A 16,489-nucleotide genomic window follows, 5' to 3' on the forward strand; every position below is an offset into this window, starting at 1 on the left:
CTAAGCAGTAAAACCAGTAGCTCTTAAAACGTAAACAAAGTTAGAGAATTGTATCTGATAGTTAAAATTTCTCCAGTTCTTAAATGTACTATGAACATGAACTCTCCTAAGTAATACAAGTATGCTTTATTGAAGGCATAATTAAAATCAGAGTCATGGGTGTGTTACGGATCTAGTGCCAAATATATGATCCCAATCTTACATGGATACATGGGCAAGAAGGCTGTTTAAAGGGGAAGGAGTGAGGTTGGAAACAGCTACCACCTGCCATCAGGAAATAGTTTCAGGCAACAGAAAGTTTTGCATTCCCAGAAAAGAGTGATCCTGCACTTTTCTGACACCAGCACACACTTTTTCTGCTCTAACGATCGTGCAGCTCTAAGTCTGTCCAGCTAATTGATCTGACCCAAACTCAGACAAGAGAATAGATTAGTTTCTAATTAGATCTGCGTGCTGATCCAACTCGCCCTGCAGCCAGGGGGTTGCCAGAGCTGAAACAAGAGGGATGAAAGAAATGATGCCCAGGACATGGGGAAGAAGATAGAACAGGCAGGTGTTCCAGCTGTGAAAGCGGAGCCCAAAGCTTGCAGGAACTTACCTAACAAGCCAAAAAGTAAGTGACCTTCCTCTGCTACTGTTTTCCATGCTGATGTAAAACTAAACAAACTCTTCTGAAGGTAATGATGTTATACCTGTTGAAAACCACTGGGGGAAAGAGAATGGAGCTAACATGAAATGATTACTAGAAGTATGGGGCATAAAACCCTGTGCCTTTTTTTACTGCAAAATTGTGTTTTAGCGTCGTGAATTCTATTAGAAATGAATGTGTTTGCAGAAAGGAGATTACTAAGTGCTCCTTGCCTTAAAAAATCATTGCCTTTCACGTGCTCACCTCAGGAAACTACAAATAGACTGAAGTTCATGCAGCTCTGAATTCTATAGAGCTACCGAGGAATAAATTTACTTCAGTATGCAATTGTGTGAGTACATCTGGGAGAAAAATGAAATGCAAGGTGAAACAAATCTATCTACTTTTTCATAAATTACTCTGAAATCAGCTAATTTTTTCTTCATTCTGTTTTTACACATATGTAATAAAACATGTGAAGGTTCCCTATAACTTTCACACTTTAGTAATATTGTTTAGGTTACACAGTAGAAATTGCAACAAAATGAGAAATGAGCACAGAAGAGTTTCAATAGCTTTCAAACAGTGACTTCTACAGCTTTCTCACTATACACAGTCACACCCGTTGAACTGGCCAGCTATAGCCAGTGAAAACAAGGAAGACCAGAGTCTGTTCGAGAGTTATTTGTCCATCATGTTGAGAATCATTTCTCAAGTCACTTCTGTTTTCTGTTCTCTTGGAGCTGCTGTTTCTATTCCATTTAAAAGAGGATCCAACTCACTGACAATGTTGATTTTTCACAGTGGAGACATCTTGGAACGATTTCAGGTCAACTTTGCAAACAAACAAACAAACAGAAGTGGGGATTAGACAGAAAGACATGTAAATATTTCAATGCATTTAACAAACAGACAATTTAATTTAGTGGAAAAAATACAACCAATATATAACAACAGTGTATATTTTATATCACAGTTGTAAAGCCACATACAGGATCCCATAGGCCCCTGCAAGTTGAGCAAGGAATAGACAGTGATATATACTCGCAAATGTCAACTTTAGGAAAAAACCTTCTGGAACCAGCACAGAAATTCATAATATTTGTGTGAGTCAATTAATGGACTGAGTATTTGCATGAATAACTACTAAAGACGCATTATCTTAGCTCTAAAACACCAAGCTTCCAGATGAAGGTATCTGGAAGATATTGAAAAGAAATTGTTTGCACGTAGCAAAACATTAATAAACAGCAAAATCTAATTACTGCAAAAACATAAACACTGCAGCTGCAATATTTCTCTCTAACCATACCATTACAGCCTTACCAGTGAAAACACAAGTGTCAATGCTAATGTAAACTCAGCTGCTGATATATATTCATTAGATTCAGAAAAGCTCCAACATTTCTTCTTCTCACTATGTCAAATTTTCTCGGTGTCATTGGCTGCGAATCAGTGTAGATAAAATCTGATATATCAAAATGTAAGGTTTTAGGAGACCCAGACCTTAGATGTATGTCTATTCTTGTCTCCTACTCCATAAAAATCACCTGAAGAATCCTATCCAGGGGGCTACTATGGCTTTCAAATGGCACCTGGAAGCAGAGGGGCAAGAATGGCAGGATATTTCGGTCAGGTAAAGCTATTTTTTTGGCCCTGGTGGCCCTGAAAGTGACCTCAGGAACAAACCACCAGGTCTCACCCTGCAACAGCGCACAGATTTAGCATTAGGCCCATGGCCTGACCTGAATATTGTGCATTGTGCTTAGCCTAATCCAACACAAATGCACATAAATGAAAATATGAGCAGACAACCCCTCTGGGTCAAATTTAGACTGTAAGGTGAAACTGCTAGAATACTACAGATGCGGTAGCAGGCTAAGGTTTGTTTCAGAGGAAAAAGAATACTTCATAATTTTTTTAGAATTGCAAATAAGATAAAGCATAAATGATGGTATCAGGAGCGTACTAGCATAACCCAGACAGAAAAAGCACTTCATTTATTTCTCTGGAGTTCTCCCTGACAAGACTCAACTGACCAATTACTCTGGCATTTTGGTCTGCCAAAACATGAACTTCCTGGGAATCTCAACCTAGTGAGAGAAGATGAGGAGCAGAAGCAAGAGAAGGAAAGAGATAAACTATGGACTATCTTTTGGTTTATATTGAAGTTTACAGAAGAAATGCTCAGTGCTCGAGAGCTATCCACAATGAGTAACACTAAGTAATCAGAAGTGAGTTTCTGATTGCACAGACATGCGGAACCAAGAGCTCTAAAACTGGCATGATCACCTCTGCAGTACAACAGAATGAGTCCAACTACTTAAATCAGTAGGATTTTTATAATTATTTGATCACTATCTGGTCTGAGAGAAAGAAGATGAACAATTTATTAAGATGTGCCAGATCTTTTGTGATGAACACACAATTTGAGTTCTGAAACGTAAAAGTTTTCAACTGGTCTGTATTAAAGCAGTATATTATAAATCATGAGCTCTTAAGAAAACTCAGTGTGGCTCAATGCAGTAATGATGTGTTTCATTCTCTTTTATAAAGGCAGAGGGAATTTGCAAGAGGGAAAAGAAAAATGCATTTTCAAGTAGGGAGTTTAGGAAGACATTTGCAGAAGCAGGGGAATAGAACTCCCAGAATGGGTATGTGAGCAAAGACTCAACTCATGACAAGCATTTCTGGCACACAATAAAGACTACTCTGAAGTATTCTTCCATTATTAGCACTTAAATTAGCTTCATTGTGAAGCAGTAATTAAACAGCAGGGAGATTCACTGCCTTAGCCTTTTATTCTTGATTCTAATTTACATGATTAAATTCAAACTTATTCGCTGATTACCTTCTTGCTTCACATACTTTGGGTTCTCATGGGTTTTATTTTTGCCCTTGTTCCTTTTTCTGGGTGTAGCAGTTTTTGCCCTCGCCAGTCCACAATTTTCAGCGTGCTTATGCATATTGTTCTGTTAGCATAATGAAGCATAAATATATGAATCAAATATTAATGTATGTAAGCAATTTAACATGCACGCAAAAAACAAATATGGTTTTGACAGACAAATTTTGGAACACTAAGTGAAAGGCTGACTTAGATAACAACATCCATAAAACTCCTGATGATTTTCCAGGATACATATTAAAATTCTGCTTTAAAAGAACACTGTCATTTGGTGGGTATTAAAATCAAATTTATGATTTTCTGGTTCCTGGATAAGCAATAATGTTTTACACATTAAATCTGTATGTGGAGAAAAGGTTACATTTACTTTAGAAATGTGCACAGTTAACCCCAAACCAGAGATATGTTCTCACTGCATATGGTTTTGTAGAAGTGAATAATAATTTCTTACTTTCCTTGCTGAACTGGTCCTAACACTCCTGCACTTCAATTGTCTTCACAAGTTCTTTAATTTGTCTTAAAATTCAGACCTCCACGCTGCCTTTTTATTTAAGGCTACTCTATTAAACATTAGTAACTTCAATACTGGACTGCACAAACCAGTACCAACCCTGAAAACACAATGTGGCAAATATTTTCTACCTAAAGGAGAATACTGCAAAGTACTTTATTAATCCACCAATGTAAGGTTTGGGAAAGAAATCAAACAAGTTGTGCTGGCTTAGCGTTAAGGAGTGAAGATTCCAGCCAGTACCCCACTTTTTACTCTCAGTCCTTTGTGACAATATGACCTGCAATACTTATCTAAAGATAACTCCACTGAAATTCCCCAAAAAGAAGGGTCTTACCTGGGGTGAATAGCCCTTACCACACTTAGGGCATTCATAAACTGTTGGCTTAGAATTAGAATAATGGTTCTTCCTAAAGTGGGGAGTGAGAAGCTGCTTCTGTCGAAAGCTTTTGCTGCAGCACAAGCAAGTGAAGGGCTTCTCACCAGTGTGGGTTCGTTGATGTGCAATTAAGCGTCGTCTCTGAAATGAAGAAAATATCTGTAACATACCTATCCAGCTCTGTGACACATTCATAAAAAATACGTGGGCACACAGAGAAGTGCAAGGATGATGTTTAATGAACCTCCACACTGCAAGCAGATGCTGAAGAACACAGGATACTGACCACTGACCTGGAGAGGGTCTGAGGTTTTCACAGAATCCCAGAATGTCAGGGGTTGGAAGGGACCTGGAAAACTCATCTAGTGCAATCCCCCCATGGAGCAGGAACACCCAGATGAGGTTACACAGGAAGGTGTCCAAGCGGGTTGGAATGTCTGCAGAGAAGGAGACTCCACAACCTCCCTGGGCAGCCTGGTCCAGTGTTCTGGCACCGTCACGGAGAAGAAGTTTCTTCTTAAATGTAAGTGAAACCTTTTGTGTTCCAGTTTGAACCCATTACCCCTTGTCCTATCACTGGTTGTTACCGAGAAGAGCCTGGCTCCATCCTCATGACACTCACCCTTTATAGACCTGTAAACATTAATGAGGTCACCCCTCAGTCTCCTCGAGATGCTCCACTCCCTTCAGCATCTTTGTTGCCCTGCGCTGGACTCTCTCCAGCAGTTCCCTGTCCTGCTGGAACTGAGGGGCCCAGAACTGGACACAATATTCCAGATGTGGTCTCACCAGGGCAGAGTACATAGGAAGGAGAACCTCTCTCGACCTACTGGCCACCTCCCTTCTAATCCACCCCAGGTACCATTGGCCTTTCTGGCCACAAGGGCCCAGTGCTGGCTCATGGTTATCCTGCTGTCCACCAGGACTCCCAGGTCCCTTTCCCCTACGCTGCTCTCTAATAGGTCATTCCCCAACTTATACTGGAACCTGGGGTTGTTCCTACCCAGATACAAGACTCTACACTTGCCCTTGTTATATTTCATTACATTTTTCCCTGCCCAACTCCCCAGCCTGTCCAGGTGTCACTGGATGGCGACACAGCCTTCTGGCGTGTCAGCCACTCCTCCCAGCTTCCTCCAAACCGTATAAAGGTTAACAGAGAAAATAATGAGAATGGAGCAATGGTACACTCCAGCAGATTGAGGCCAAAGCAGCGCTATCCTAAATGTATTCTTTAAAATAAAATTTTCTGTTCAGACTGAATTTATTCTGTGACACATGAAATCCTATTTGAGGTGCAAATATTACATTTTGTTCTCATCACAATGTCACTGAAAGTGATTGCTCTTACTTTATACTTCTAAGCAGTTCATGTACAAAAGATTTATGAAGAAAATAGCCTCAGACTTTCCTGAATTTCAATTTTACTGTTTATTTGTGAACCATTTGTCTTGCAAATAAATGTAACTACACTATTTTAGTTAGATTGCAGTCATAGAAGTTTTTATCTTCTTAAGGTAAATACAACCCAAAGCAACCCTACCTTAGCAAACCATCAACTGAATAAGCAATCATTTCCAGTGAATTTAAATACCTGCTTACATGCGTAGCTGCACTGATCACATTTGAATATTTTTTCATTTCTGTGAGTCTTCTTGTGCTGAATAAGAGCATAGCGCTCATGAAAAACAGCTTCACAGGAACTGCATTTCATCGCCACTGCCATGTAGGAATGCAGATTGCGCAAGTGGACACCTGAACAGTTATTAAAAGCAATTAGTTTTAATGGTAAATTCTTGATTTCCACGAATTTCCACAAGTTAGTGCAAAAATACATTAATAAAGAAATTGTATAGATGTAAGTAACAATTCTGCTTCTACCTTCCAAATACTTAATAGACTTCAATGGGATCTTTATTTGAAAACATAAATAGATGCTAAAGACATCTTTGTATGTCTAAATATTATTTTATACAGCTTTTTTCAAGTATTTCTGGAAAATTAAGATTTTGTATAAGTTTTGTTGCTATTGGTCAGCAATACTGCCTCAAATACAGTAATTATGCTATATTTCTAATACACAGATTTATTAATAAAGCTCTCATCTGTACAAAACCATTTTCTTCCTAGAAAAGAAGGTGAATTTACATATAACATGTATGGATAGAGACAACTTTACTGGTATTTAACACAAGCGCTGTTCCAAAGAAGAGCAGACAAAAAATTTAGAACACAACATTCCCAGAAAATCATGGTGGCTTTTATTTCAACAACTATGTTTTGTACAAAATTTTAATTTTCCTTTTCAATTACAATTATAATTTTAATTTCTGTTTTCAGTATCAATCTGTATGTTAGTGCCATTTGATAGTGATGGCAAAGAAAAAACTCCATTATCTGCTTATAGAATGAAGATGAACTTATGCAATAATTTGTTCTTTGCATTCTGGGGAAAAAATCCCAACCAGCCAAGAGACATTTGAGTTTATTGTATCACCTTCAATGTTTCATGAGTGCTATATTGCACTTTGATATAGATGTAATAGAATTCAGAATTCTAAGAGTTTTGAATGCTGGGAGCACAGTAAAACCATTGTCTGCTGTACCAATGAAGTCAAACTTGAAATATTACTTGTAGTTTACTAACTAATGCAATTACCTGTGTTTCTTTAACTACACAATGTGCTCAGCAACTAAACACGTGGTACAATTTAAGATTAAGAGGTAAAAAGCTGATTTGGTATATGCAAAAAAAACCCCATATATAGTAAAACATTCAATCTAATTTATTTTCTTATACAGCTAGACACGTACGTACATTTTAACTAGAGCTGAGAAAGAAACACAATGGAAGAACTGAAATGGCTTTGAGAAAAAAGTTTTCAATACAACCTGGATATACATTTTTGTGAGGCACCTTCTTACTGAATAACAGGAGGTCACAATGTCACAGGTACTGAGCAAAAAGAAAATTAAATGTTTGCTTCTTTGCATTTTAAAGAAATTAGAACATCAACCACAAGATGTCACCACATCTCTTTGTAGGAGAAACTTACCTGTAGAACAACCAATATATTTTCCATATAAATATTCTGTAATGATATAAAGTCATATATAACATATTTGGTATCACTGTAAGCAGTGAAAATTAGACATTTCACCTCTAAGTATCTCTACATTTCATTTTGACTTTTTTCCTTTAAACTCACCCAAGTCACCTTTTCGTGCAATAAGGGCACTGCAACGTGGACACTGGTATTTTGGTACATTATCTCCGTGCTTCTGTAACATATGGCTTTTCATGGTACCACTTTGAGTGAATCTGGCCTGGCAAATGTAACATTCATAGGGCTTTTCACCTATAAAACATATATTAATATAGCGCACCCTTAGAAACTTTACTTATTTGACACAAATGCAAAATTCCCACTGATCTCAACATCTATGTTCTAACAGGTACAGTCTCCAGACTGCTCTCCTAATATAAAAAAAGTTCAGGAAGTACTGCAAGATTGTAACTACCAGCACTGTACAGTTAGACTTCAAATAGCCAAATCTAGAAAATCCAAAGAGAATGTGTTTTTCAGGCACATTCTTATTGAAAATCACAAATGAAAAATGTGCTAATTTAGAGTCTGAAATTAGATCACTGTAACCCTAGGAATGCTAAGGGCCTAAGTACATAGACTTGATCGTTAGAGTCCTACCTGAATGAGTTATCATGTGCCTTTTCAGTTTAGACGCATCTTTGCAAGCGTAACTGCAAAGGTCACAGGCATAAGGACGCTCTCCTGTATGTGAGCGAAAGTGTCGTTTCATTTTGCTTGCCTAGTATAAAAATAAGAATTTTTCTGCAATAATATTTACATTAGAGACATAATCAATTAAAATATAAGCAATTTTACAAGATACATCTATTGCAGTTTTAAATACTGCATCAATCCCAGAATTAGCACTTCCGCATCCTCTTTTTTCCTGTACAATCAGTCCGTGGTGGCTTTAGGTAACATTTCTGTACTCCTTCCCCAGATTATCTTGTGTCCATGTTTAGTGTCAACGCAAACAAAAGGAGAAATTTTATAAGAAGAACATAAAAGCTACAGGTTTTTACATCAGCTGAAGGGGGTACCCACTGCCTTCAGGCTATTTGGATATGCCAAATGTAAAAGTATTTGAAAATACTCAAGAAAATTAATGAAAGATGAGACTCATTTAGGAAGGTCTTTATTCACCTTCAAGTCCCAGTGACGCACTTTCATAGCAAAAGTTTAATTCATTCTACTTTTTGGTATTGTTGTTGTGATATGTCCTACATAAATATTGTAGGTATGCAAGCTAAAATAAGGAGTTTCCTTTTTCACAGTATTGAAGTATTGCAGTAACCCCCAGCTTGACCATTCCTCTGACAATAACCAAGGGTGATACGGAGACCAAAATATATGCACAGGTAGGTCTCAATTCAACCAAAATTTCTCAGGGCTAAAAATCCATACAAAAACAATGTAACTTGACAGTGCATTAAAATCGTAGTATGTGAAAACCTACAAACCCTCCCAAAAGATTCAGTTAAGGCTGTACTTACTTCTACACTAGCATATTTGCACAGTGAACACTTGAAAGGCTTTTCTAAAGTGTGCTTGTAACGCCTGTGTCGTGAAAGCTCCCCACTGGTCACAAATGCCATGTCACAGTCACTGCATTTGTGGGGTCTGGTCCCTGTAAGCATACACCATTTCTCAGAATTTTATTTAATAACGCAATTTGTCTGCCTGGATCAACATGCGCAATTTTTTAATAGACCCTGTTTTTGAGATTCTGAATTTTTATATATAATATATATGTATGCCATAAGTTTATCATAAACATGATTTATATATTTGCAAAATGTAAACATCACCAAAAAATCTATTATGCATGTAGGAATAAGACAAAACTGAAGTTAATATTCAGTTGTCAAAATTTTTTAGACTGGTATTTGACAAAATAAATGAATATATACACAGAGAGCTACTAATTACAGACCATGGCTCTTCAGTGTGGAACTCCAAAAGAAATCAGAAAAACTTCTGAATACAAAATGATCACAGAATACGGCTCTAAGACAAAGTGATTTGCCTCTTAATTAAATTTTGCAGATAATACGTAAAATGAAGTATTTTCACACACTAGATACCTGTATGTGCATTCACATGGTTATGCAGGACAGCAGCTGTACGAAAAGCCTTAAGGCAGAGGTAACACACATGACGCTTCTCATCAGAATGGGTTTCCACATGATGCTTAAGATTTGATGTTCTGAGAGATGTGAATGTGCACAAACCACAGCTGAAAACCGTTTTGTCTCCTGTGGGAACAAAGGCACATTTAGATCATAGAAGCCGCAAAATAATGACTTTATATTTTTTTTTTAAAGTACCAATTTCAACATAATTCCTCTATTTTGGGTAAAACTACTTCATACTTCTACATAAAAGGACTTCAAAATAGATTACAAAAAAAAAAAAAAAATCAAGCTGTCAGACAGAAATTATTGTATCTATTTAAGGCTTAAGTGATTTGCCCAAAAAATAGTGCCATGTGCTAATGACAGAGTTTAGAACTTTATCTCAGGAAACTCAACCCCTAGCCTGGCTCTCACCTCCAAGACAGGAGGAAACTTCTTCTCTTAATAGCATCATTAAGACGTGGTTCATCAAAGCACTTACAACCTGTGCAACACACTTCTTGATGACAACTGTATAATTAGTCAGCTTGTTGAAAGATTTGGAAAGGGCAGGTTAAGCCACTCTCAGCTTTCTGGAAGCACTATATCTGTAAAGTCTACGTCAGAACATCTTGATGTAAAAGCCTCTCTAAAATTATTCGTTGAATTTCAGGAAAAAAAAGGACTGATTTCTTGAAGAAGTGATAGAATAAAGTTATGCTTTTTGGATTACATAACATTTCCAAGTTCATGGCACAGCAGTAATGAATTTCTTTTGAGCTTAACAAGTTAAGAGTAAATGTGCAACACTTTCAGTTTTGAAGATCTGAAACTGCGAAATGGCAAATACATCATATTTTAAGAGCCTTTCCAGAACAGTTGTCTCAGCTCCCATGTGCACTCTCTGTAATAATTTTCATGCTGAGACCAAAATGTATTTTATACAATGGTTTATACCACACAGCAATGTGCAGTTAACACTTCACTTCAGTAGCAGCAAACAAAAACACTTTATTGTTATTTATTCTTTGTGGATTCATGCCCACACAAAACATTGTTAGCTTTGTTGCAGCTGCTTAAATGTGCTTCCTATAAACGCAGTAACTAAAACGAGGGACATTAACAATTTGTACTATCTCCACACTTTAAACAACCTCAGCCAAGATACCTTAATACCCAGGTAGTATGACATACATGTTTACAGACTCTTCAATGTAACTGATGTCATCCAGCTTTTTCAGTACACACATACAGTTTCTAGGGAAACAGTCACTTATCCATTCCCTCCTGAGACAGTCCTTAACTTTTGCAACATACTTTTACATCCCTAAAACGTTAGTCAGCCATTTTCTGTTACTTTTCCTTAGATTCTGGGAGATATTTTGCTGACGGGCACTGATACTTGCCCACCACCATCAGCCAGCAACATACCACATAGTGTTCAAAAGACCATTAATTTCAAAGTGTCATCCAAGATGTCTCTCCTGAACACAAGGCAGATAACATCAGCCTGAACAAGTATCTTTTACCACTTAAGGCTGAAGGGTATTATTCCGCCTTCCAAATTCCCACAGATTGTTAGATTTAACCTAATCTAAACTTAACAATAAACACTGTAAATATTTAACATAAAATGTCAACCTCACTTCAAAATCTAACTTAACATATGTTATCTAAAAATGCTACAAAGATTATTAACCTTTTACCTATTTTCCAACGCTGAGTGCAAATCTGAAATTTTGGACTCTTGGGCTTTCTTACAACTCTCTGTTCTGGTGCAGTTGCATATTGCTGCTCTTCACCTTCATCACATGTGTCTGACAAATCACGACTGGCTTTGCAGCTCTGGCTCTTTTTTTCCCCAAGAGTGAAAAGCAGCTCCTTTCTGTTCCCTTCTTCAGATGGAGTCACTTGCTGGACCTTATTTTCAAATGCAATGACATCATTACCTCTGTCAATCTATTTAAAAAAATAAAATGTTTTGCAGCTTCCCTAATCAAAGGGAGGTGCTAGTGGCAAAACAGCTGAGCTATCAACAAAATGCAAGCTACTAATTCCTTTTGATTTTCAGCTGCAAATGTGATGGATAAAACCGCAAGAAAAAAATTGCATTTAACATACAGCAGCCTAACTGGGAAGTGAACAATTACTAAAACTGAGCCCCAGCTCTTCCAAATTTTATAGAAATTTTCAGAGCATCATTTTAAGATTACAGTACTGAGAACACAGAAAGCTGCATCCTCATTTTTAAAAAGAATTTAAATTCAATTTCAGTACATTTACCTTGTTAGAGAAAATGACAAGAAAGTATGCCCCTAATTTTTAACCAAACTAATATAGGGCTTTTGCAGCATAATTGTGATGCTTTCTTTGTCCAAGGTTGTGATACCTTTTTGCATTGGATAAACTTAAATACAACTGTACGTCAGAAATAATCTATGGTGGCACTTGAGTTTTAATAGAAAAAGAATATTTAATTACAAACCAAATAGCTAGAACAGGAAAATGTCAAAGTTTGCATGTCCTTTTAATAAATGAGACCATATTACATATCCAGCTTTAACAACTACTGCAGTACTGCAGGAGAAGGGAAATTGTCTAACACTATTCAAGAGATCTAGACTGTCAAACCAAATAGCACGAAACTGACGAACTGAATTAACTCATCTGAAATTCAACACCTAGAAAGGCTAAATTTTTCGTTTGCCTCTCTAAACATGGGATTATAAAAAGCTGTACAAAGGATTAGATACTTAAGTCAAACAAATTTGAACACCTAGAAAAAATAACACTGAATTTAGAACCAAATCGGTTCGATAGTGCAAACTAACAGCTAATGTATGGCCATCTTCACTACATCTAGAACTTGTACCTCAATCGGGAGCATATCTGGCGGTTCCTCTGTTCGCTTGCTTTCTGAACTCTCTGCTTGCCCTTTTTCTTGCAAAACATTAATCTGCGTCAGCCCTAGGTCATAAAAAGCACAGATACCTTCCCGGGCGGTCAAAGCAGTGCCCGCCGGCACAGTCAGCCCTGACTGCACCACCGGCTGCAGCACAACAGCCCCGTCCAGCGTGGCCATCACCGGCCCCTTGGAGGTCTGGCAGAGCCGCCCCAAGTCCTCGGTCTTCAGACACACAGGCTGCAGTGTCACCGAGTGCTTCTGACCATCTTCAGCAGACAGGGACCATTGTGGAGGGGACACTTGTCCCCGTCCGTGTGTCGAGTCCCACACTGTGGCGACTGGCACTGCCGCTCCCTTCACTCGGATTGTTGTGTCCCCGCCACACTCTTCTCCTCTTCTGTCCCTGTGTTTTTCTGCACCCTGATTTTGTTGAAAGGCTCCAGGAACCCTTAGGCCATGTGTGCAGCTGAGTGAACCTGTTCAAAAGGCGAGGATAAAAACAAGGGCAAATCACAGGCTTTTGGGATAATGGCCTCGCACTCCAGCCCCTAACCCACCTTATGCACCCTGACCCACACAGCTGCCTGCAGCCCTGGCCCCCTCACCCACCACCCTGCTCCTGAAGCCTCCCGGCCGGCCCTCACCCCTCCCAGCTCTCCCTGCTCCTCGCCCAGGGGTTCCCCTCACCCCGATCCGCCCCACAGCCCGCACTGGGAAAACTCCTATCTCCGCCCGCTGTTCTCTGCTCCTCCCCAGGGTGCGGGCGCCCTGCAGCCTCAGCAGCCTGTGACAGCAGGAGTGCCCGGTGCCCCATCTCATCCCCTCAGGGAGAGGCCCCAGAGAAGCAGCTCCACACCAAACAGCCCCTTCCCCGTTGTTCTCCTCGGCATGGCGGCCCCAGCAGGGAGCCCGCTCTCAGCAGCAGCCGGAGGGGCAAGCACAACCCTGGGGAAATGCTGGTTCCTCACCTGTTAATTCCACAGGGGGCCCAAAGCTCTGACATGGCGAACATCCAGAGGCCTCTCCACGCAAAGCCCGTGCCCAATGCTGAGCAAAGAGCCCGTCTCCTCATGGTGAACGCGCAGCAAACCCCTGCTGCGCCTGTCACAGCAGCCTGCCATCTTGTCAGGCTCGGCTCTTGGGGGAAGATCTCTCAGTCCTGATTACAGGCCCTTAACCTTCTGCTCCCACTTGGCTGGAGACCATAGGGCTGAGCTCAATTGGTTTCCCCACTTGCAGACGATGTGAAGTACTTGCCGCGGTTCTCTCATGGCAACGCTTCAGCCGGGTGCCGCAGCTCTGCAGAGCTGGCTGGCTGCTCCTGCCGCCACATCTCTTGTCCTGGGAGACGAACCGTTTTACAAAATGGGCTGAAGTACATTTGCAGAGGCAGTAGAGCGATATATATAAGCACCATTACGCTATACTTTAGGCCAGGATTCGTTATTCAATGAGAACATAAAGTTTTAGACTTAAGAGCTCTCCAAAGGCATTGTAAAAATGTCTTTGAGGCAAACTTGCACGATTTGAGAGACTTAACGTTTAATCTTGTGTACCCTTCTAGACTAGCAATTTCCGAGTGTCAAATATTTTGTCAGGCCCACTTACTATTAATACCCTATTATACACTAGCGCAAAGGATAGATTTGGAGCTTTACCTCTAAATATTAGTTCAGTGCTGCAAAGTACAGTACATTGCAAAGCGACTGTAGTCCAGCGTGGCCAAGATCCTGCTAAGCCATGTACTGAACTAAACAAAACCAAACCGCGAACCAATTTGTTGCTTTCCTCGCCTGTGTAAGTAACTCATGAAAACTGGCATTTGTGAAATATCTTTAGCACAAAATAGCAGCAAATGCCTCTGGCCTGTTTAGCTGTGCGGTTCCATCAGACAAGGTGGTGTTTTGCACAAAGCTGGTATTATATGGTGTGTTTCTGAGCACAGTGAACACTGCTGGGTACTCAGGAACCACACGTCCGCTTTTCCGCTGAATTTGACAGGGATATTCTTAATATTTCTGTGCTGTGGGTGCCCGAGATAGTAGGGCTATATAGCACCATTGGAAAATCCAGGGATTCTGATTGCTGCAAAGGATGCAGCTATGAAAAGTACATTGGCAGGACCACTGTAACAAATTGTAAGAATGAAAAATTAAAACCTTCACATCTTGAAAAACGAATCTCATTACAAGCCTGATTTTAGGTCATTGCCCTTACTAGGCCTTATCCTCAGAGCCAGCAAGTTCCTGTAACTCCCATAAATACCCTTGACAACAATTACTCTTATCCACAAATCTGTAGAATCCTAAATGTAAAAAGAATATAAAATTTTTACATTTAATAACTGCAAATTAGTCATAACTATTATGTTACTTGGAATCAACACAAAGCCAAAGCATTTATTTAAGGCTGAATATGTATTCCAGCAATTTAGGGCTGATATTGTAGTTAGATACCACATTATTCATTATCTACAGAATCTGTGGGCTCTCAAAACCAAAGAACAGGATGCGGAATACACAATATATGCATATAATTATGCTGCTGGTGACTGTAACCAGAGATTATACTTCTTACACATTTCTGAGTCTTTTCAAGTTGCTACATACGCTATGCAATTATAACAGTTGAAGGGCACTGAAGAAAAAAGTTGTTATAATACGATACTCTCCTCTAGGTCATTTTAATGAGTTTTTCTGCACTTGAACAGTCATCTGTATCCAAGAAATGCCCTGCCTTGTACTTCTGCATTATTAATACCAGCATCATCTATGCAGCTCCAGTTAAAGGTCTGTCATTATTTCCATTATAAACTGATATTTTCAAAGATTTCTAACCCAAATGCAGAATAGCCCTTCAGTTCATTTTTGTTGAGTTTAAAGGAACCACTTGGATCAGCAATCTACAAATTCAACCACTTTCTAATTACATTTTGACACAATAGAGGTTAACAGCTCCATAATGGCCGTTATGGTCTATTGTATATACAATCTCCAGTTACCACTACTGCCTACTGCAATCAAGCTTCTATCCACTCCTCTAAAGGGTCTTTTTCTTTTAACAGTCTGCATGAAAAATGCACCACAAAAATAATAGAGGAGCATTTTATTTTGTTTAGTCATAATTATATTGGGGGGGTTAAACATATTCAATATAAATTATTGTTTGTTAGGAGTATTTTATAAGGAATATAAGGAATTTAATGTAAGTACATTCTCTTATGCTAAAGTAATGTTACACAAAGAAACAAAATTCAGCCACAAGATTGCAGATGAATTGTTGATAAGAATCTACCAGTGCATGAAAGTGAATACACGGACAAATGAAATCCTAAATCAGCAGAGTAAATTCTACCCTTGGCTTCACTAAGGAAACACAGCAAACTTTGTTCCAATCTGCATTTTTCCACTCAACTATAAACAGCACAGCTGACTATTTTGATGAACAGAATATTTGATTATCTGTTCAGATTGTCAGTCTTAAATCTGAACAATGACTTTTATAATATTTAAAATGCTTAATGCTTGTTAGATGGAGCTGACTTGTTTAAAATCTCCATTACCATGTACATATAGCGTATTTCACCTTGAAGGTAGTTCAAAGTCTCCAGTTCCATTCCTTTCCTGTGGTTTAGAAAATCACTTTGGATGATGGCGAAGGCTGTAGAACCAGCCTCTACTGCTTTGCACCTCCATCTTCCTATCATAGGTCCTAAACTATAATCCTCTGATGCCAACAGAGGGTTGCCATCGATTTAAATGGGTTTGGAATTAGGCCCAGAATAGATACCTCTGTGAAGCAACATTTTTGACCTGTCCACCAAACTCAGAGTAAATCAGGAGTGTTGCATTACACTTGAAAGAGGGGGAAGGAAAAAGAAAAAAGAGGAAAAAAGAGGTCAAAGCCAAGCAAAAAAAGCAAACAAGCCCCAATTTAACCTTCAATGCTCATAACT

The 16,489-nt window shown here is 39.0% G+C and overlaps 1 protein-coding gene across 1 annotated transcript; it reads right to left on the reverse strand.

The window, feature by feature from the left end:
- Window positions 1-1,309: 1,309 nt before the first annotated feature.
- On the reverse strand, window positions 1,310-16,240 carry CTCFL (CCCTC-binding factor like; the record flags this gene model as incomplete). The annotated part of the gene is given in 14 exon segments (XM_080354633.1): window positions 1,310-1,339; window positions 1,343-1,412; window positions 1,414-1,462; window positions 3,480-3,600; window positions 4,385-4,567; window positions 6,021-6,181; window positions 7,636-7,785; window positions 8,134-8,254; window positions 9,009-9,142; window positions 9,600-9,770; window positions 11,336-11,588; window positions 12,502-13,010; window positions 14,752-14,839; window positions 16,097-16,240. Coding segments are annotated over 14 exon segments (2,184 nt in total).
- Between the last annotated feature and the right edge of the window lie 249 nt (window positions 16,241-16,489).

Source organism: Nesoenas mayeri (assembly GCF_963082525.1).
Source record: "Nesoenas mayeri genome assembly, chromosome: 16".
NCBI classification, from domain to species: domain Eukaryota; kingdom Metazoa; phylum Chordata; class Aves; order Columbiformes; family Columbidae; genus Nesoenas; species Nesoenas mayeri.